This window comes from Microtus oregoni, unplaced genomic scaffold (genome assembly GCF_018167655.1).
Source record: "Microtus oregoni isolate MIOR12 unplaced genomic scaffold, Mior012 000015F_ref0000493, whole genome shotgun sequence".
Lineage (NCBI taxonomy): Eukaryota > Metazoa > Chordata > Mammalia > Rodentia > Cricetidae > Microtus > Microtus oregoni.
The window spans coordinates 28,440,936-28,461,936 of NW_024543074.1; the positions used below are offsets into that span (position 1 = coordinate 28,440,936).

General features: G+C 48.7%; 1 protein-coding gene across 1 annotated transcript; it reads right to left on the bottom strand.

Annotated features, from left to right (window-relative positions):
* Window positions 1-1,444: 1,444 nt before the first annotated feature.
* Window positions 1,445-11,763, bottom strand: Asgr2 (asialoglycoprotein receptor 2). Its single transcript, XM_041665162.1, has 9 exons — window positions 11,626-11,763; window positions 11,159-11,370; window positions 7,212-7,328; window positions 6,901-6,996; window positions 6,289-6,357; window positions 6,043-6,129; window positions 5,814-5,959; window positions 2,103-2,209; window positions 1,445-1,855 (listed from the first exon to the last, which is right to left on the bottom strand). Exons 2-9 carry the CDS (start codon window positions 11,280-11,282, stop codon window positions 1,699-1,701), a joined length of 903 nt encoding a protein of 300 aa, XP_041521096.1. The 5' UTR covers window positions 11,283-11,370; window positions 11,626-11,763; the 3' UTR covers window positions 1,445-1,698.
* Window positions 11,764-21,001: the final 9,238 nt, after the last annotated feature.

A 21,001-nucleotide genomic window follows, 5' to 3' on the forward strand; every position in this document is an offset into this window, starting at 1 on the left:
AGCTTTTTGGTGACACAGCTCTCCGTATGTCAACCATGCCCCTTCAAGGAACCCCAGCAAACTCAATGATTCCCTAAGCTAGACTTGGGTGGAATCCTTCCTTTGGCCGTCATCAGTGCCCTGTCTCGGACTGAGAGACACTAGTTCACTTCTCTCCCAGACTCATATGTTGAACATCTGGTCCCTAACAAGTGGCATTGTTTTGGGAGGTTCCCAGGAAACTGTCAGAGGCAGAACCTAGCTGGAGGAACAAGTTGTGTAGCCTCGGGTCGTGTTTTTTCTCAGTTCTGTCTCTTTGCCACACATGCACTCCGTGACACGCACTCCGGCCACCTTGGTTCCACTTTACCAGTCAGTGAAGCCAAGGCTATGGTCTGAGATAGTTTCTTTCTTCCCTTAGGTTTTTCTCTTGGGTATTTTGTCAAGGCAGAAAGAGCCAACTGATGAAGCCAAGCAGCACTGAGGAGGAGGGGCTGAGGCTGCAGCCGACCGCACGTGCCTCTTAAGTGTGTGAAGCAGTTTGCAGAAGGAATTTGAAAGCATTTGGAGAAACTAGGCTGGGAAAAGCTCAGGCTGCCGGACGGAACAGGCAGTCCTGGGGTCAGAGCTGAGACTGCAGGGAGAAACAGAGACTGTCACAAAGCAATGAAGACTCTGAGAACTGGACTAGCGGCCACATGGGCTGCCAATGGCAAGGTCACAGGAAAGGGACTTTCTGTGCCTGTGACCAGAGATGGCTGTCTAAATTGTCCTGGTTTCCAGTATCTTGAAAAATTGATGAAAACTGTATTAATTTAAGGGAACGGTCACTGAGAATTTGTAACCAAGCATTGGAAACTCCTGATTCATCAGATGCTTCCAACATTATAAAGACAAATACAAATGCCACGTCTTTACCTACTGTAGTGAATAACTGAATAAGGCCGGGAACATTCATACTTCAGATTTCTCTACAGCTGCTACAGTCAATGAAGCAAACACCTCTCAGGTAGTGTCATCTATTAGAAGAACAATCACAAACATTGCAAAGTGTGGTGGCAGTGGCGTTTGATTCTATGTAGCATTGTATTTGTGGAAACACACCAACAGGGCACCCTGAAAGTGGTTAAACTCTGGGGCAAAGTGGAGTGAAGAAGGAAAGCTTGGTCTGTCTGTCTGTCAGTCTGTCTTCCCCAGGGGCTTAGAGTGAGGGCATTGCCTGACAACTCAGTTAGGGGAGACCCTTGAATTTAGAGAACTCTCTTCTTCAAGGAATCTCTGAGGTTCTGGCAACAGCTCCAACCATCTCGACGCTAGCCACCAAGGTTCCTGCTTCATGCCTATTTCCTCCCTTGCTCTGAACATCAGTGTATCACAGAATGGTCGTTGGGGACTCACACCTTTCTTCCTCCAGACCCTCCCAACTCCTCTTTCGCCCCCATCCCAAATAACCAGACCATGTGACTCTCAAGTATCATCTTGTTGTTGTTGCTCCTCCGTTCCGAAGGCTGACATTGAGAACCACAGTGATGGCAAAGAGCGCTGGACTCTCTCCCTTCCCAGACTGGGGACAATGAAGCCGCCCTCTTCCCATTTCCCATAACTCCTCCTCATGCTGGACTCTGTTTCTCTTCCTTGCTTCAGTATCACCACCAATGAAGTTGGGGTGATGCAGTGGGGGGTGCAGAGGAGACAAGGGAGACTTGGCAGAGCAGGCTCCTAGCCGGTAATATTGCGCCTCTTTTCACACACCCAGCGGTTCAGCTGAAGGCAGAGGTTGTCGTTCCAGTGACCGTCTGTCAAAATCTCGGCACAGTCTTCAGTACCACCCTGCTCGTGGCCCTCCCAGTTATTGGGCTCAGAGAAGGCCCAATTCCTAAGAAGGTAAGTCAAAGAAAACTCAGGGTCTAACCTTGGGAGGGTTCTAACCCACCTAAAACCCTATCTCCCACCCAAAACATCCCAGCCTTGGAAGGGTTCAAGGGCTGAAAATGTGCAGGCTTGGAAAGGGGGGCAGAAGGTTGGGGGAATTGACCCCGAGGGACCTATGGGAGTGCCTGAGGTGAAAGGCCATGTGGTCATCCCTGGCGCAAACAAGGAGATGCCCGTGGGGAGAGACTGACCTGTAGTTGCTCCTGTAATCGGTTCCATCTGACCATCTCCACGAGCCATCCTTGTCAGTGAGACCTATCCAAGTGTGAAACGAGCCGATGTGCTTTGCAACGAACTTCTGGAAAAACAATTAGGAGAGCAAATTGCTTTACCCCTCATCTATGCGAGCATTCAAGTGACCCCCCCCCAGCCTAACCTGCCCCAATGCCCTCAGTTCCCAACAGCTACACCCTCCCTCTTCCCTCTGTGAGCACAGCTATTGTTAAATGGGCATTCGCAGGGCCTGACTTCATACCAAGCATTTTGTGAGGATCATCTCATTTGAGCCTTAGTGGCTCTCCAAGGTGGGCGCCAAAGTAACTCTCACCTCAGAAGGTAGTTACTGGAACTCAGAAAGTCAACCCGGCATTTAGCCGTGACAACCACTGTTTCCAGCCTGCACCCACTTCCCACTCCATTCCTAGAACCGTTGCTATAGCAACACCGAGCTTCTCATCTTCTGCACCAGAGTCTTGGCGACCCTGCCCGTGCTGTCCCACAAATCCCAATACCCAAGAAGCACCTTGGTTTCATTCTTCTCTCTGTTGGTCCCTAGGTCTCTTGCTGTGATTTTGATGTCATTTCCTGAGGTTTGCGGACATCAGCACTTCCAACCTTGGGCTCACTGCCCAGAATAACATTTTGACCTGACTACATGGAACCTGACAGTCTCTACCGGAAATAGGAAGATGCCTGGGTAAAGGCAATTTCCCAATTAGGGGAATGTCACAAGCTTCTGTGCCAAGGTCCCTGCTCTTACACATAGCTTCCTAGGACTAAAACCTTTCCAAGGGGCTTGCTCTTACAAATGTGGCTGCTCTGGGAATTTAAATCCACCATTTTATGTACGTAGGGAATGTATAGTCACCTGGTTCTATAAAATAAACAGAGGCACTTTGCCTGGCACACACTCGAATAATCCCATCTGATGGTGTGTGAAGAGTCTCTGACTGCGCTTGGAGAAAAACAAGCCCAGTTCCACTCACATTCCCTAGAGACCAAGGTTGCTCATCCAAGAGCAGACTCGGGGACAGCAGTGCCTATAAAGACTAGAATGCTACATGTATGTCCAGTTCATGGAGAAGCAGCCACCCAGGGCTGGTGAGGCTGCTTCACAGGTTCAGAAATATCAACAGGGACGGGGCAAAGAGACCTGGAGATAGAATGTTCTCGCTGTGGCTACCTGATGCTTCCCATCACCGAAGACAAATGTATGTGATTTAAACCCCCAGGCTCAAGGCTGAGCAGAGTCAAATAGTGCGAGATGACCAAAGGAAATAGTCCAGACCGTTCATCTGCCCTTTCCTAAGTGAACATAGAAGGAACTGCACCAATTCACGGCAGGGAAAGGAGGGAAATTATCACGGAATTCATGCCCTGCCCCCACAGAGGAAGCTAAATGTTCACACTATGAGCAGCTGTGGACTGTGCACCAAGAGCTAAGCCTAGAAGCCTTTTGTTCCAAAACTGTTGATTGGGTCATTTTTTAAGACAATGAATTTACTTTGAAAGTAAGAGACACGGGGTTGACATTTGTTCCCCAAGGCCAAGAACCACTAATTTAAAACCCAGATGCCCAAAAATGATGGGAACTGAAATGATAGACAGAGACTTAGAAAACACAAGGACCACACCCTGTGTATCAGCCAAAGATTAGTTCAAGGTTGAAAGTAGTAAGTGAGATGTTCAGACCAATGAGAACACAGTCCACTGTGAAACTGTAGGTGTGAACTAGTGGGCGTAGTGATGTTTATGTTTTAACAAATAAAGATTGCCTGGGGATCCAAGTGCAAAGCTAAGTCACTAGAGGCCAGGAAGTGGTGGCAAAGGGATCTCTGTGAGTTCAAGGCCACCCTGGGCTACACAAGAGAAACAGAGCTCACACAAAGGTGATCCCAGCACTTGGGATTCCACGCCTTTAATCCCAGCACTAGGGAGGTGGAGGCGGGAGAAGACAGGAGCTCAGTGCAGTCTGAGGTTTGATGAAGACAGATGCAGTGTGAAGATGCAGTCGGAGGACAGGACCGCCCCTTCGGTCTGAGCATTGGTAAAGGTAAAATGTCTCTCTAGAGGCGGCTGCTGCTTCTCTGATCCTCAGCCTTAACCCCTATATCTGACTCTGAGTTTTTATTAAGACCAATTAGAATTCATGCTACAAGTGAGGCTAAATTACAAATAAATTTTCATATGTTTTCATATGTCAAAATTAAATACTAGCAACTTCAATCTAATCAGTAACCCAAAATATGTTTGAAATTACTGTGAGAATCCCTTACATAGCCGGACAAACAGAAAATACTCAATAACTCCATTCTGACTTCTGTATTCAAATGGTTTAATTGCTTAGCATTGTCCCAACAGAACAAAGCCCCCACAGACCCTTCAGTCTTCAGGGGGCAGACTGAGAACACTGAGCAATGAGCCAAGTGGGTCCCAATTCTGACTCCACAATGGCTTGCTGGCTCTGAGACAGTCACCTCACCTCTCTCCCCTGGTGTCCTGAACTCCAAGTGGGAATGATAAGGGTGCCCACCCAAAGAGGTCGTGAGGATCAAAGAAATTAACTCATGAACACGTCCAAATCGTAGTAAGTCCTGCAGCGAATGCTACCACTGCCCTCCTTGTGCAAATCTGTCCTCCACTCTGCCAGACTGGCTCCCCTCTGTGGTTTTCAGGTTACTGTCTGGGGACAGCAGTGAGGAAGGAAAACACAGGACACACTTAGGGTCAATGAGGACCCAGTGGCCCACTGCAGGAGAGCAATTTAAGTCTTCCCAGTGTGTTCCTTTTCCACACCCAACTGCCAACACAGCAAGAGGGGACTCTCAGCCCTTCTTGATTGACTCCCAAGATTCTGTCCTGTGACTGTCTCTGCATCACTCGGTCACCTGGCCCCTCGTTCCCACCTCGTAGGACAGTTACAGTTCCACCGTGAGCCTCCCAGAGTCCTGCCACCCTCTTCTGTATTCTTCCTTAGGTTAAAAACAAGAGATGCATCCAGGGAAAAACTGCCTCTGTCTCCCTCAGCCAGGCTGGGGCTCCTATCCATCCTGGGATTTGGGTTGGCTTAGTCTAGTGCAGCTCTTTCTTGTGCACACAACTACTCCACAGCTCCTGCACATGAGCCCCTGCATGCGCATGTGTAAAACAGCCCTGTCACGTCCAGAAACACACACTTTCACACAAGCCCTCCACGACCTCCGGCTTTAGCCCCGGTTGGATGCTCATGCTCCAGCGGAGGGCCCTCTACCCATGCTCATTCTAGAAGCACCGACTGGACTCATTAGGTTAAAAAAAAAAATGTATGAAGTTGGGAGGGACAGGTGATACGGTGGTTCTGGTAGAATTTGGAGGGAAGGTCCAGGAGCAGGTAGATTAGATCGGAACACAGTGTAAGAAATTCTAAAAGGACAGAGAAAGAAGAAAAAAGGAAACAAGCTAAGTAAATAAATAAGAAACACAAGGGTCAGGAGGATGGCTCGACAGATAAATGCAAACCTGATGACTTGAGTTCCGTCTCCAGAACCTACATAAAGGAAGAAGAGGACCAACTCTGCAAAGTCATCTTCTGCCCCCAAGTGCAAGCCATGGCTACACACTTGATTCGTAACAACAACAACAATAAGTAAATAACAGAACCTTGACCAGGCTGCTTGATCAAGTCTGCCTTCAAGTTTGCTCACCTGTTCTTCCCAGGAATTGATGACCACCAGGTGGGCATTCTCCAGCTGGCAGTACTTATCCGCCTCATCCCAGGTCAGCCCACCCCGAGAAAACCAGTAGCAGCTGCCCCCGTGGTCCACCCAGTTCACGGGGCAGCATTCTGTGCCTGAGGGAACAGGAGAGCAGAGGGGAATGAGATCCGGCTGGAAGAGACAGACACACTAGGATCAGAGCCACGCCCGACCCTACCGTTGCTCTGGAGGAACGCCAGCTGACAGGTCAGGATTTTCAGATCCAGAGGGAAGTGCTTCAGGTGCAGGAGCAAAGTGGCGTGATCTAAGAGACAAACACATGGGCAGAGATGCGGCCGACACGTGGCTCCACACCTGCCGGGATCAGGCCCAGAGCTCCAGCTGTTGTCTGGGGAAACACACAGATACATACCACACTACACATCACCATGACCCAGGAGTGGGGGCTGGGGTGACCTCTGACCTGCTTTCAGGTCCTGCTGCTTCTTCTCCAGTCTGGCTTCCCAGGATGCCAGTGTGTCATCTCTGCTACCTGAGGAAGAGGAATGCTGAACGGGTTCCCCAGCAGTCTGCCTCCCGAATGCTTCTCTGGCTGCACACTCCTGGGTACCCCGGAGGCTCTGTTACCTCATCCCACAAACTGCTAATCTACACCTAGACTCTCAGCCTCACCCAAGGGAGGCCCCCATGCTGCTTAAATTCCTTCACTGGTTCCCCATGTTTTCAGGCCAAGCCCCACACAGTCTACACAGCTTGCTGTGGGCCTGGCCCCTCCATCTCTGACCCCTCACCACTGTCGGTCAATCACCACCTCCTGTCATAAATGTACAGTGGTCTTCTTCACCCCTGGCCATCATGGCTTCTTTTCATCTCTGCCTGGAACTAATAGCCACGTCACCTCCTGCGCCATCCCTTAGGTCAGGACCGTATCACCAGAAGCCGTGTCTGTTCCCTTGGCTGGATTCTCTGCCCTGGGTTTCATCCCCACAGCCTATGAACACACTCTTACTGCAGACCCAGCACCATGCCCAGCCAATCCGTATGGATAAAGTCCCAGCCATCCCTCCCAGCTCACCGTGGGAATCCAGAGCACCGAACTCCATCAGGGTGCTGGAGGAGAAGTTGTTGAAACTTTCTTTCAGGGTCCGCAGCTCCCCTTGCAGCTGAATGCCTTGTCAGGGGACATTGGGGACCAGCTGGGTGTGGGGCTGTGTCCCCCATCACTACAGCCATCATCTCCCCACCACTAATTCCCATCTGTTCCCAGAATCTGCCCCACACAGCCTCCACCTCATCTCCTTTCCTCCCCTAGCCCCCGTCCGTGCCCCGCCACTCCCCAGAGCTCTTCTCTATCCTGGCCTCACCAGGGCCAGGCCATGACCTCACTTTGCGATGAAATCACACAGATGACCACCAGCAGCAGGACGTTGAAGGCCAGAGCAAGCAGATGGAGGTAGAGCCTGGAGCCGAGGCGCTGTGCAAAGGGAGGGGAAGGAGGCTGCCCTGTGAGAGAGAATATGTGTGTCAGAAAACAATTTCAGAGGACTAGAGAGACGGAGAATAAGACACAGAGAGGCACAGAAGTCTAATGAAGCACACAGCCTGGATGAGAGAGAAAATCAGGTGGGGGCTGAGGGAACTGGATGGATTTTGATCCTACACACACACACTCAGAGAGAGAGAGAGAGGTGCACACCTGTGCCCACATGAAATTGTGCAAGCATTCACATGCACGTGACATAAGATACACCAGCTGTGTACATAGGCGAGATCTTACACCTGGGGACAGGAGACCCATTAAAAACAATGGTGCAGACTGGTCTTTCCTACACACCCTAAAAAGGGAGGTCTACAAATGTTTTCCTTCCTTCCCATGAGTCAAAGAGACCAACAGATCACTTCTGTCCTCCCATAGCCCCTGTCCCTTCAGACTGGAGTGCTGGCAGTTCTTCCCAGTTCTACCATGGCTCTCCAGTCCAGTTCATCCCACCAGAAAGAGCGTCTTGAAAGCCCCTGTCCAGGTCCGTCCACTTTACCCATCTCCCCCCAGTTCCCACCGTCCTTGTCATCCCCCAAAACCCAAGGATCGCTGGCTCTACTGTCCCTTTGGCCTTCCATCATCCCACGGTCACCTCTCCTGCCCCGTCCATCTGCCCCACACTCACACCTTCCCTTTCCACTCTAACGAACACACGTTTTCTCACACACGTGTGCATACATCCACACACTTTGCCACACGCTGTTATTTGCATCCTCACTCACCTGTATCTTTACCCTGATGAACCAGCCCCTCCCCTTGCCTTTGTACCACCCTCCTGCCCTCAGACAGGCATCAGCCAGTGACTCTGTGGCCTTCTCGGTCTCAACGTCACCATGCCAAAGCAACCCCTGCAACCTGGGTGATGGGGACTGAGGACCACCAGACCCTGAATTTCTTGTAAACAACCGGTTCTCCTCTGCTCTGAGCACGAGACCCTGATGGCAGGGGAGTGGGTTCTGGTGAGTCCGCAGCTGAAAGATCCCAAGAGCTGGGGCATGGCCAGAGCCCTGTAGAAACTGCCCCTGAGCACAATAAAGTGGGCATTCTTGTCTCAGGGATGTCCATGTGGCCCTGTCTGTCTGTCTGTCTGTGTCTGTTTTTAAATCTTCAGCCTCGTTCCTGTAGCGCTTAGCGAGTAGAGCATGGAATGGAGCCGGTGTAATTTACACCTGGGGATAATCTCAGTCAGGAGCCAGGAGTCCTCCTGAGGTCATTTCCTACTGCTATACTGAGTCGGGTGTTGCAGCCATACTTAGGACCCCAACTTAACCTAGACAGAATATGCCTCTGAGTTCCCAAGCCCTAAGCACAGCCTCCGCTGCCTCTCACCTCCCCTGACACCCTCCAGAAACCTGTATTCCTCTCTGCTGTGATTGGAATGTGCCACCAATGTGGTCCCCAGGGCAGTAGTGTGGGGAGGGAGGACCTAGCGGAAAGGGGTTAGATCTTGAGGACTCTGCCCTCCTGAGTGGATTATTGACATCATTGCAAGAGAGCAGCCTTATTAAAAGCTCCCCCTTTGTGGTCCCTTCCACCCTCTCTATGTCCTCCCACTTTAGACTGATGCATGAGAAAACCCTACCAGACACAGCCCTCAGTCCCGGGTTCACAGACTGAAGAAACATGAGCCAATACGTGCCTGTTCATTATAAGTTTCTTAGTCCTGTGCGTTCTGCTTTAGCACAGGCTAGGATATGCTCCCTCTAGCAGTACTTTCTGACCAGCCTCTCCATATGAAAATCTACAGCCCAAGTCCTGACTGTTTCTGCAGGAAACCCTTGTCCTGATTCCCAGCTGACCTGTGACTTAGCAAGTCACAACCCAGGGAACCCAGAATAAACCAGCTGAGCTGCCAACTAGCTCTGACATCATGGACAGGCCATTCAGTCTTCGTGTCCCCATCTCTTCCATCTCTAAGATGACAGTGGCAAGAGTGGCCTCCTGACTTAGTGGTTCTGGGTATTATATGAGTTAGGACATATAAAGCGCTGTGTGGACAAGCTTGAAATGCTCTACTCAAGATAGAGAAGCTGCCAGATTTAACACTCCTTCAGGAAAAAATCAATTAAAACACGCGCACACGCACACACATACATGCGTACATATATATTCATGTATGCATGTATGTATAAGACGGACACTGGGCTATGAAAGGTATTGATCCCTGAAAGATGAAGAAATGAAAGAGATGAGTTCTTCCATTGCTCAGCTCACTACTCACTACCTAGAGAAACTTTTCAGGTCTCTGGGCAGAGAGGAGAAACTGGGACAGAATCTAGTAGACTCCCTGATTGCGGATACAGCTTGAAAGCCTGAAACCAAGACAGCTAAGGCCAAAGGGTCAGAGAGGCCGTAAGCACTCACCCACATCCCAGAAGGCTGAAGAGTATTTAGAGAAATACAAAAGCATCCAGCACCAGCAAGACAGAAGGCACAATGCTCCGCATCCAACCATAAGTTACTAGACATATAATAAAATAGGAAAACAGTTCAATGAAGGAGACGAATAATTTGACAAAGCAGATGAGGAAAGGGTGTCTCAGTGATAATACACTTGCCTGTATGTATAAGGCCAGCATCAAAAATGAATTACCAATAAATGAATCTATCAAAATGAGATGCCAGGATCATTTGAAATGGACTCAGAAGTGACACGGATGTTAGGACAGACAGAATACTGATGTCGACGCTACGACTAGGTCACACATATAAAACATTAGACATGTGAAAGACAGTTAAAAGGTCTGAGTTGACTGGGCACAGTAGTGCCCACCTATGATCCACACACTCAGGAGGCTAAATAGGGGGACTACCGAGAGTTCAAGGCTAGCCTGGGCTACACAGTGAGCTCCACGTCAGCCTGGGCTACACAGTGAGAGCCTGTCTCATAACAAAAATCCCAGGTTCCCTCTGAGATGAAAAATGCAGAGTCTGAAACATGTGGGTGGCCAGGCTAAAACCTTTTCCCGACCAAGGGCAGGGCCCGTGTCAAATGTGCGAGCGGAGGATTCAGGCAGGAAACTAGTGGGGATCTCCAGGATCTCCCCGAGCCCATTTCATCCCCACACCCCCGGTTCTGGGTTCCCCGTTCCTCCTAGGCGTATATATGCGTGTGCACACGCGCACTCTGGAGGGCGGGTTCATCTCCAGCTGCGGGCCTTCTCTCACTACTAGGCACACACCCTATCCCTGGGACCTGCACTCAGAGGGGTCAGCAGCTCACAGGTACAGGGACGCTGCTGCTGAGCTGGCTACTTTTATATCAAAGACACAATCTGGAGTCGTCAGAGAGGAGGGAGCCTCCACTGAGAAAAGGACTTCAGAAGACAGCGCTGTAGGCAAGCCTGTAGGGCATTTTCTTAATTGAAGCCGGAGGGCCCAGCCCATGGTAGGTGGGGCTATCCCTGACCTGATGGTCCTGGGTTCTATAAGAAAGCAGGCTGAGTAAGCCATGAGGAGCAAGCCAGGAAGCAGCATTCCTCCATGGCCTCTGCATCAGCTCCTGCCTCCAGGTTCTTGCCCTGCTTGAGTTTCTGTCCTGACTCTTCAGTGATGAACAGTGATGTGAAATCATAAGCCAGATAAACCCCTTCCTCTCCGAGTGCTTTTAGTCATGGTATTTTATATATAAACCCCTTCCTCTCTGAGCTGCTTTCGGTCATGGCGTTTTTATCACAGCAATAGTTACCCTGACTCTGACAAACGTACACCCAGCCCGCTGAGTCAATGTGAGACAGAGAAGCTGGCAGCTGAGGCGGGGATCTAGGTAAGGCCCCAGAAACTGGACACTTGCCTTTCCAAAATGGATTTTCTGTCCTAGGATTCTGCCCGTGGGTGCCTTGCTCCTCGTCGCCTCTGGGCTGATGGTCATTTTCCTCGGAGTCCAGCTGTTGGATGTCTTGAAAGTCCTTCTCCATAGTGGGCCCGAGGGCTGGAGCTGAGCTGTGGTTTTCTTAGGACTGGAACTTGGGTTTGTGCTAAGAGGTGAGTTCCTGTGGAGGGATACTGGGACCCGAGAAGGTCAAGGGGAGTGGTTCAGAGTTGGAGATTAGCTTGGGAAAGGGCTTGAAATTCTGCAGGGTCCCATCTCTTCCCAGGAGGCGGTCTGTCCCTTGGTGCAGCCAGGGGTCTTCCTATCATACTCTTGTGGACCAAACTAGAAAACAGGTTCCCATTCCTCCCCCAGTGTCCTTGAACCACGTTTTGGTTTTTTTAGCCCTAGACATCCCCAGTCCCACATGTCTCCCCACCACCTGTTACCTGTTAAAGTATAGCGAGCCGACTCCGGCTTCCAAAGGCAGCCCACGCAGAAGGAGCGAGGGGTTAAACCTGGGAGAACTGGACAGGTGGTGCTCGATGAGAGAGGAGAAGGGGGCTGGTCTAGGCGAGAGTCGGGTCCCTGTGTCTGAGTGTCTAAGTCCACCTAATCTGTCATCTCCTGCCCCCTAGGACTTTGGACAGCAAATAGAAATAGAAACACAGTTGGAAACGTGGGCCATGAGCAGTGGGGGTGGAGGACATGTTTCTGTTCACACAGCTGGAGAAAGGAGGTCCCCTTGTAAACACACACACGTGCACACACACGCCCCTCATTGCACAGTGTAGGAAGGGGAGCCAGGTGTGGAAGGGCTAGGATACAGTTTGCTGTTTCCTCTCCAGCCCTCCCCTGTTTCACTTCCTGCCTCTTCATTTTCCAGAACTGTTGATGTCTTCAAATATCTCTGGCCAGGATCAGAGTGACCTGCAGATCAGTTCCCTGTTCTTGCCCAATCTGAGCCTGTGTCTCTGGCACCCGGCCACAGCTTCCTATGCGCTCAGCACCAGGCCCCCAACTCTGGCCTGACTCACACTTTTCTCCCTCCCCAGGGCCTCCCAGATCCTCCTCATCCCTCACCCTCTCTCAAAACAAGACAAAACAAAAATAAAAGTCAAAGCAAACAAACAAAAGACCAACAAGGAAGGGAAAAAAAAAAAAAACAGAAAAAACACCACCAAGTTTGTTGTGTGTTGGTCAAATACTGCAGGGTCTGGTGGAGTGTGGTTGGTAGACCTAATGACACTCGATTAGAAGAAATGGACTTTTTCCCTTTGCTAGTGAGTATCAATTGCAAATAGCTTCTTGGTTAGGAATGAGACCCAGCGTCCACCTCTTAATAGGCAGAGGTTTGATGACAACACTCCACTTAGGACTGAGTGCTCCAAAGATTTCCCCCTCTGCGTACATTGCTCAGCTGTGGGTCTTCACTCGAGCAGGGAAGTTCCTCAAAAGATGGACCCTGGCACCACGCTGAGTCCAGGAACACAAACATCTGTCCTCGTGCCCTGATAGGGTTATGCGTTATCTCTAAAGGCTGGGAGGATGACTCAGTGGGTGAAGTGCTTGCTTCAGAAGCATGAGGCTTTGAGCTTGAATCCCCAGGCATGGCAGCACATGCCTATGATGCCGACACACACATATGAAGTGGGCACACGCCTATGATGCCGAACACATGCCTACGATGCCGACACATGCCTATGATGCTGGCACAATGGGAAAAGGAAAGTGACAAGCAGATCCATGGGACCAGTGTAGCCAAAACAACAAACCCCAGGTTCAGAGACACCGTTTCAAAGAATAGGATAGAGAATAATAAAGGAAGATATTAAAAATCCACCTCCAGCCTCCACACACTGGCACAGGCCAGCATACACCACAGAGACATATATGATCTATAGGTATTTTCTCATTTAACCCTCACAGCAAACATCCTAGGTGGTCAATACATTTGTCACTGGAAGAAAGATTAAGTGACTTGGTCCAGGTGGCAGATACTATAGTTTGGATCTCAATTGTTCTCCCAAAACTCGTGTGTTAAAGGCTTGGTCCCCAGACTATATCACTATTAGAATACAAGGAAGTTATGAGAATGGAGGCTGCTGGGAGGTCTTTTGTGTTTGCAGGAGGAGACTTCACAAGGAGACTGAAATCTCAGTTCCTTCCTCTCCCCACCTCCGGTCAGGAGCCAAGTGCGTTGCTCCTCCCATGTTCTATGTCAGAACGTGCCATGCCATCTCACCCCGGGTCCAAATCAATACAGCGAATTTATCATGGATGGCAACCTCTAGAACCACGAGCCAAGATAAAGCGGTTGATTTATCTCACATAGCTATAGTATTGGATCAGGTTCTGACTACTGTTCAGAAGCCAGTACTCAGGGCATGGGAACTAGAAGAAAGGAACTAATTTTTATCCAAAGGCTGGCATCCTGGGTGCTGGGAAGAGGCACTGTCTATGAGACACATCTTAAAGAACTCAGGCCTATGACATGACTTTTATGGGTAGGAAGCAGACAGAAGAGGAAGAATGCACTGAGTCGTGGATCCAGAGTCCATGGCCATCTTGTAATGGGGAGGGGGTCTTTTTTGCCAGAATATCTTTATGAAAACCGTTAGTCTTCATCTCCCAGGCCAGCTCCTACAATACTTTAGGAAAGATGGAGGGCCGGCTCTGGCTGCTCCTCCAGAGGACCCAGGTTCGATTCCCCCAGCACCCTCATGGTGACTCACAACTGTCTGCAGCTCCAGTGCCCCGACAAGCTCTCCTGTCCTCCTCAGGCACTGCACATAGGTGGTGCACAATAAACATGCAGACAAAAAGAAATCTATAAATAAATTATTTTTCTTTTCATTTTAAAAAAACATGATGTTTTCTGCAAATTAAACAAAACTTACACTTCCTCTTTTAGCGACGAACAGAGTGAGCGGCGTGAGGATGGTCGGACGACGACTGTGTCTTAGGAGGGAGTTTAGGTAAATGAAGTAATAGCAAAGGGCAGTATGCCTGGCAGTGGTGGCACACACTTTTAATCCCAGCACTCAGGAGGCAAAAACAGATGGATCTCTGTAAGTTCAAGACCAGCCTGGTCTACAGAGCAAGTTCCTGGACAGTCAAGGGCCACAGAAAGAAACCCTGTCTCAGGGAAGACAGAGCCTGTGGCTCAGTGCTGAAGATTTGTTTAGCATTGCAAGACACCCAATTTGATCCACTGTAAACACAGAAAATTTCTCTCTCTCTCTCTCTCTCTCTCTCTCTCTCTCTCTTTCTTGATGAGGACCCTGAAAGTGGCTGTCCATAACCAACAGAGCCATGCCTGTCAATGACCTTAGCCTTCCGGCCTCCAGAACTACAGGGGAAAAAACGCATTTATGTTTCCTACTATGGAAGTCCAAGCAGACTAACAATAGCTAAGAGGACTAATGAAAGCTTAACATATGAGGGTTCCACAGCAAAGATAAAGGAAGGAATGATCTCTTAAAACAGGCTTAGTGGGGAGGAAGATGGATAAGGGATAGAAACACAGACGGAGAGGACTCAAGGGTGTAGCGCTCTATAGTTTATAACAGTTTCTACCACATACTTCAAATAGCCAGAGCCCGGGTTTCTAATGTCCACAAAGATGCTACAAGTTCAAAATGGTGGGAACGCTAACCACCCTGACTTGATCAACATTGAAACCTCACACTGAACCCCACAAATATTAACAATCTAGAAAGGAAAAGAAAAAAACTAGCAGTAAACAGAGAAAAGGTTTTATAGTAAGTAATCTATGTGACAACTTAATCTTACAATATAGAGCAAGAACAGGAAGTTATAAGAAAGCAACAACTGATAAAGAAATAATTTCTGAGGAACTATCTTGAGTCAATCAAGGGTTGTTTATTTTGAAATACAATAAAGAATATGGGGGCTGGAGAGATGGCTCAGAGGTTAAGAGCATTGCCTGCTCTTCCAAAGGTCCTAAGTTCAATTCCCAGCAACCACATGGTGGCTCTCAACCATCTGTAATGAGATCTGGTGCCCTCTTCTGGTGTGCAGACATACACACAGACAGAATATTGTATGCATAATAAATAAAGAAATATTTTTTTAAAAAAGAACATGAAGTGCTAGCTGATAAATAGCAGAGTCCTAAATCTGGGACACAGAAGACAGAAATGATTAGAACTCCAAGTCTCGGAGCTAACACTCATGCCCGTGTTTGTAACACCACTCTTCACAATCAGAGGCAAAAGGACCTCCAGTGCCCGCGGATGCCCACCGGCTGGTGAACGAGTCCATATGGAATAGCCATAAAATGGAATACTATGTGGTCATCAAGGGAGGAAATTTGGGCACAGGCTAGAATGTGGATGTAGAATAAGTCGTGTGCTTAGCGAAATAAGTCAGTCACAAAAAAAAAACCAATACTTTCTGACTCCATTTATATGAGGAACTAAGAGAGATCAAACTGACAGAGAGGAAGAACGGTGATTATCTGGACAGGGATAGAAAGTTGCTTAACAGCTGTAGAGTTTCGCTTCTGCTGGATGAACACACTCTAGAGATGGTTGGTGGCTGGTGTCAGTACCATGCTGCACACTTAAAAATGGTTTAGAGCCAGGCCTCACACACAACTAAACCCAACATCAGGAGGCTGAGGCAGGAGGATTGCTGTGAGTACCAACCAGGCCAGCTAGGGCAACATACATAGCAAAACCCTGTTTCAAAACAATGATGGTGGCAAATTTAATGTCAGAGAGAGAGATGATAGATGGACTAAGGGGTGCAGCATTAATGTTATGCATATTTTATCACCACAAAAGGGGGTGATAAAGAAATGGAAGCTACATTTCACTAAACTTAGTTCGTTGTCAATTCTAATATGCACTAGTATTTACACCCCACTCTGGTAAAGCATTGACAAAGCTTTTTCCTTAAGATTTGAGTCCTGTGTGTGTATATATGTATGTGTGTGTGTGGATCTGTGCACAGGAGCGCAGGCGCCGATGGAGGACAGAAGAGGGCGTCTGATCCCCTGGAGCTGAAGCTATGGGCAGTTGTGAGCTGCCCAGCACTGGTGCTGGGGACTGAGCTCAGGTCCTCCACAAGAGCAGTGTGTGTGCTCTTGACCCCTGAGCCCTTTCTCCAGCCTTGTTTCTCATCTTTAGAATTTCTACCACAAGCTTACTCAAAAAGCTTGCCAGACTTATAGAGACACAATGTTTTATGCTAGATTGTCCATGTGATATTTGGAATAAATTGGGTAAAGTATTCTCAAATATGAAATTAAAGTCAGGCCTGGAGACAAGCATTAGGAAGGCAGAGGCAGGAGGATGAGGATTGCTCATGTGTTCAAGGCCAGCCTGGCTTACTCAGTGAGTTCCAAGTCAGTCAGGATCACTTAGTAAGACCTCCTCCAAACTTTAATATAAGTAATAATCATCACATAATATAAAATAAATATAAGGAAAAGAAGTTGGTTAAATAGTCTTAAAATTTGTTTCTCTTCAAGGCCACTCTCCTGAGCCATTTTAGCTTCGGAGCCAAGGGCCGCGCTTCTATCCTAACAGCCCCTCAACCTTCCAGAACACAGCAGGACACAGCCGTTATTGTCTCTGGGGTTTTCTTCAGGCCATAAACATCCTGCAAGCTTTGTTTTACCAGGAGAGAGCAATGGGAAGCTTTCACACAAGACTTTCAGGATTCATGTTTTCCATGGTGAGCCCCCAGGGGTTAGTTACAGGGACGCGGAGGAATTGTGAGGCCTGGTCAGATTTGCAGGATTGACAACCAAAGCCAAGACATACAGGAAGCAATATCTATGTCACAATCCACACCTGAACAGAGGCTCTGACATGCTGCCAGGTGTAGGACATCTTGATTTCAGAGATGTTCATGTGGAAAACAAATGTATGATGTAGAGATCGTGAAAATCAAAAGGAGGAAGTAGCTGGCTTTTTCTTTTAGGCCACCAACCAGCTCCCAAATCAAGGCACAGAAACTTATTAGTTATGAATGCTCAGCCTTATCTTAGCTCTTATTTTAATCTTTTTTTATCTATGTTTTGTCTCAGGGCCTTTTACTTTTTTCTTTCTTCCTTCCCTTTTTCCTTTCTTTCTCTCTCTCTTTCTTTGTATCTTTCTTTTTTTCTGTATATCTTAGTTTTCTGCTGCCTCCAGGGTGGCTGGCTGGTGGATGCCCAGCTTCTAGCCCCAGGCATGTCCCTTTCTTTCTCCCTAGTTCTCTTCTTTCTTCTGACTAGATTTCTCCTCCTACTTATTTTCTCTGCCCACCAGCCTTGCCTATCCCTCCTGCCTAGCTATTGGCTGTTCAGCTTTTTATCAGACCAATCAGGTGCCTTAGGCAGGCAAAATGAAACAGCAACACATCCTTACATAATTAAACAAAGGCAGCAGAAACAAATGTAACACATCCTTACACAGTTAAAGTACTATTCCACAGGCCGGGCGGTGGTGGTGCACACCTTTAATCCCAGCACTCGGGAGGCAGAGGCAGGCGGATCTCTGTGAGTTTGAGGCCAGCCTGGTCTACAGAGCTAGTTCAGGAACCAAAAGCTACAGAGAAACCCTGTCTCGAAAATTAAAAAAAAAAAAAAGTACTATTTCACAACAGAGGCATGCAACTTGGGAGTGAAGAATCCACCTTTTGTGCAAGGGTCTGGGCTCTGTCCTCAGCATGGAAGGAAGGGCAGAAGGGAACCAAGATATCTGAAATACATACAATATAAAATAGAAAATAATGAAGAAGCAATAACTTAAGAAAGAGCAGAAAGCATTTCCATAGAGCTGTCATCCCTGCTGGGTTTTTAACGTTCCAGTGAGGCCTTTTGTTTAGGTCTCCCCTGGAAAGGAAGTTTAGAAGCACCTTTTCACACAGGTCCCTTTAGAAATCCATCCCCAGTTCCAGGATCAAACATCCAAATTCCTTTACTAATTTATTCACAGACTTTAGAATCATTACACTTGGGCACTACCAACAACCTGAAGAATACCAGGTTCCATGACACTGCGCATTATGTAATTGTGTCTCTTTCTTTCCATTACGGCCCCAAGAACCTCAAAGGGAACTGACAAACTACACTCCTCACCTTTGCAGGGCGTCACAGCCCATGCGGCTTCCACTTCCCTCTTTCTCCATTAACTTTCTGCTTGTATTTCAGCTTCCGTTTCCTTTGCCCGCAGATGTAGTTTACAGTCTGTCTGTCAGCGAGTTGTTAGTTATATTCTTCTACTACATCTGGACTTTTGTTGTCCCTACCACTGCCCCAGGGGACCTGGTCCCTCCTGTGTCCTCCTGAGCAGCTGAAGCACACGCCCTTCCCCTTTCTTCTCCCATTCATCTGCTGAGTTACGCATCCTGCCAGCCAACCTCCCACAGCCTTTCTACAGCTGTCACTGTTCAAGCTTCAAAACCTGTCACTTTCATTTTTCCTGATTTAAATGGTACCCCAACCCTTCTTTCTGGTCCACGGCAGAAGCTGGCTGGAACGAGGTAAGGGATGCTGTATTTGCTTCCGTCAGAGTGTGAGAGACAGGAAAACTGTTCTGCTCAATTTCCCCACATGCCGCCTGGCTCACACCTAACCATCCATGCCGTGCCCATGAACAAGGAAGAACAAGGGGCAAGGCTCAAGCTGTCAGGTCAATGATGAATGTGAGAACAAATGTGAGCTCTAGAAATGGGTGTCCTTCAAAGCAGTGAATGAGGCTCTAACACAGAGACCCAGTGGGCTGGAAGGAAGGGCACCCGAGAAAGAGAGTTGCCACAAGTGAGAAGTACCTGGTCCCCCATCCACTGGGGGAGCAGGCTGCCCCACGGGGATCCCCAGGACACAGCGGTTTCCAGGGTGCAGGGCCTCAGTTTAGAGCTCACTTCACAGCCAGAATGAGGGGGCACTGCTCCTCAAATGAAGATTCCAAGAGCAGAGGACCTCAGGCTTCCCTTGCTCAAACGATCAAGAATTCTGTTTGCCTCGCCATGGCAATAACGTGAAGGTTCGCCTTCATCACTTTACTACAGTTGTGACAAAGCACCATGACCAAGACGATTTAGGGAAGGAAGGGTCTATAGGGCTTATCCTTTCAAAGTAACAGGAGTCTGTCACCATCACGGCAGGGACATGGCAGCTGGCAGTACAGGAGCAGGTCAGCAGGCATGGTGCTGGAGTAGCAGCCGAGGTTCTGTATCCTAATCCACAACACAAGCAGAGAGTCAACACCAGATCCCACGCATCCAGATCCACCAGCTCCGGGTAACCTGGCCGCCCCTGACTATCCCAGGTGACACGAGATAGTTATGCTTTTCCTGCAAGAGCATGTCTCTCAAACACAGGAAAGTTTAAAATTAAATACATAGATGGCCAAGAGGTCACAGTGCCACACGCTTGTAGTCCCAGGTGCGCGTGCTGCCGAGACGGGAAGCTCCTTTAAGCAGAAGTCCAGGGACTGAGCAATGTACTCATATTTCATTTCAAAAGGGACTCATTAGGACTTGGAAGGTCGCTCTGCTGTTAAAGTCCTTGCCGCACACACATCAGGACTTGAGTCCAATCCCCAGACCTCACCTGAAGGAGTACGGTGGCTCGCAGTTATAATCCCAGTGGTGAAGATGCAGATGAGCGGATCCCTGCCAGGGCTTGCTGGTCCTCAGCTTAGCCTAGTTATAGCAGGCTCACGGGCAGTGAGAGATCCAACCTCAAAAATATTAACACCTTAACAACACTTGAGGCTGAGTTAACACACACACCAAAAAAAAAAAACTCATTACACACACACACAGACAGACATACACAGGCATACACACACAAATATACTAACCAATTAATAATAGAAGTGATGACAAAGTAAACAAACACATGATATTAGCATATGTGTGCTCAACTTAAGAGTAACCTACGGTTGGTACTAAAATGTATAAGAAAGTAAGTACGCTAAATTTTTAGTTGGCCCTGGAAATATGAATTACTTATTTGTTGACTTACTTGTGGCAAAGATCTTACTATGTAGTGAGTTTTCCTCATCAAGAATGCTGTGCAGAAGTGGTCAGTCACACAGCTGTGCAGAAGTGGTCAGTAATACAGTGCAGAAGTGGTCAGTCACACAGCTGTGCAGAAGTGTCAGTCACACAGCTGTGCAGAAGTGGTCAGTCACACAGCTGTGCAGAAGCGGTCAGTGACACAGCTGTGCAGAAGTGGACAGTAATACAGCTGTGCAGAAGCGGTCAGTAACACAGCTATGCAGAAGCGGTCAGTCGCACAGCTGTGCAGAAGTGGTCAGTAACACAGCTGTGTAGAAGCGGTCAGTAACACAGCTGTGCAGAAGTGGACAGTAATACAGCTGTGCAGAAGCGGTCAGTAACACAGCTATGCAGAAGCGGTCAGTCGCACAGCTGTGCAGAAGTGGTCAGTAATACAGCTATGCAGAAGCGGTCAGTAACACAGCTATGCAGAAGCGGTCAGTCGCACAGCTGTGCAGAAGCGGTCAGTAACACAGCTATGCAGAAGCGGTCAGTCGCACAGCTGTGCAGAAGCAGTCAGTCGCACAGCTGTGCAGAAGTGGACAGTAATACAGCTATGCAGAAGCTGTCAGTAACACAGCTGTGCAGAAAAAGTGGTCAGTGACACAGCTGTGCAGCCCCACACCCCTGCGTGTTATCAGTGACACAGCTGTGCAGCCCCACACCCCTGCGTGTTATCAGTGACACAGCTGTGCAGCCCCACACCCCTGCGTGTTATCAGTGACACAGCTGTGCAGCCCCACACCCCTGCGTGTTATCAGTGACACAGCTGTGCAGCCCCACACCCCTGCGTGTTATCAG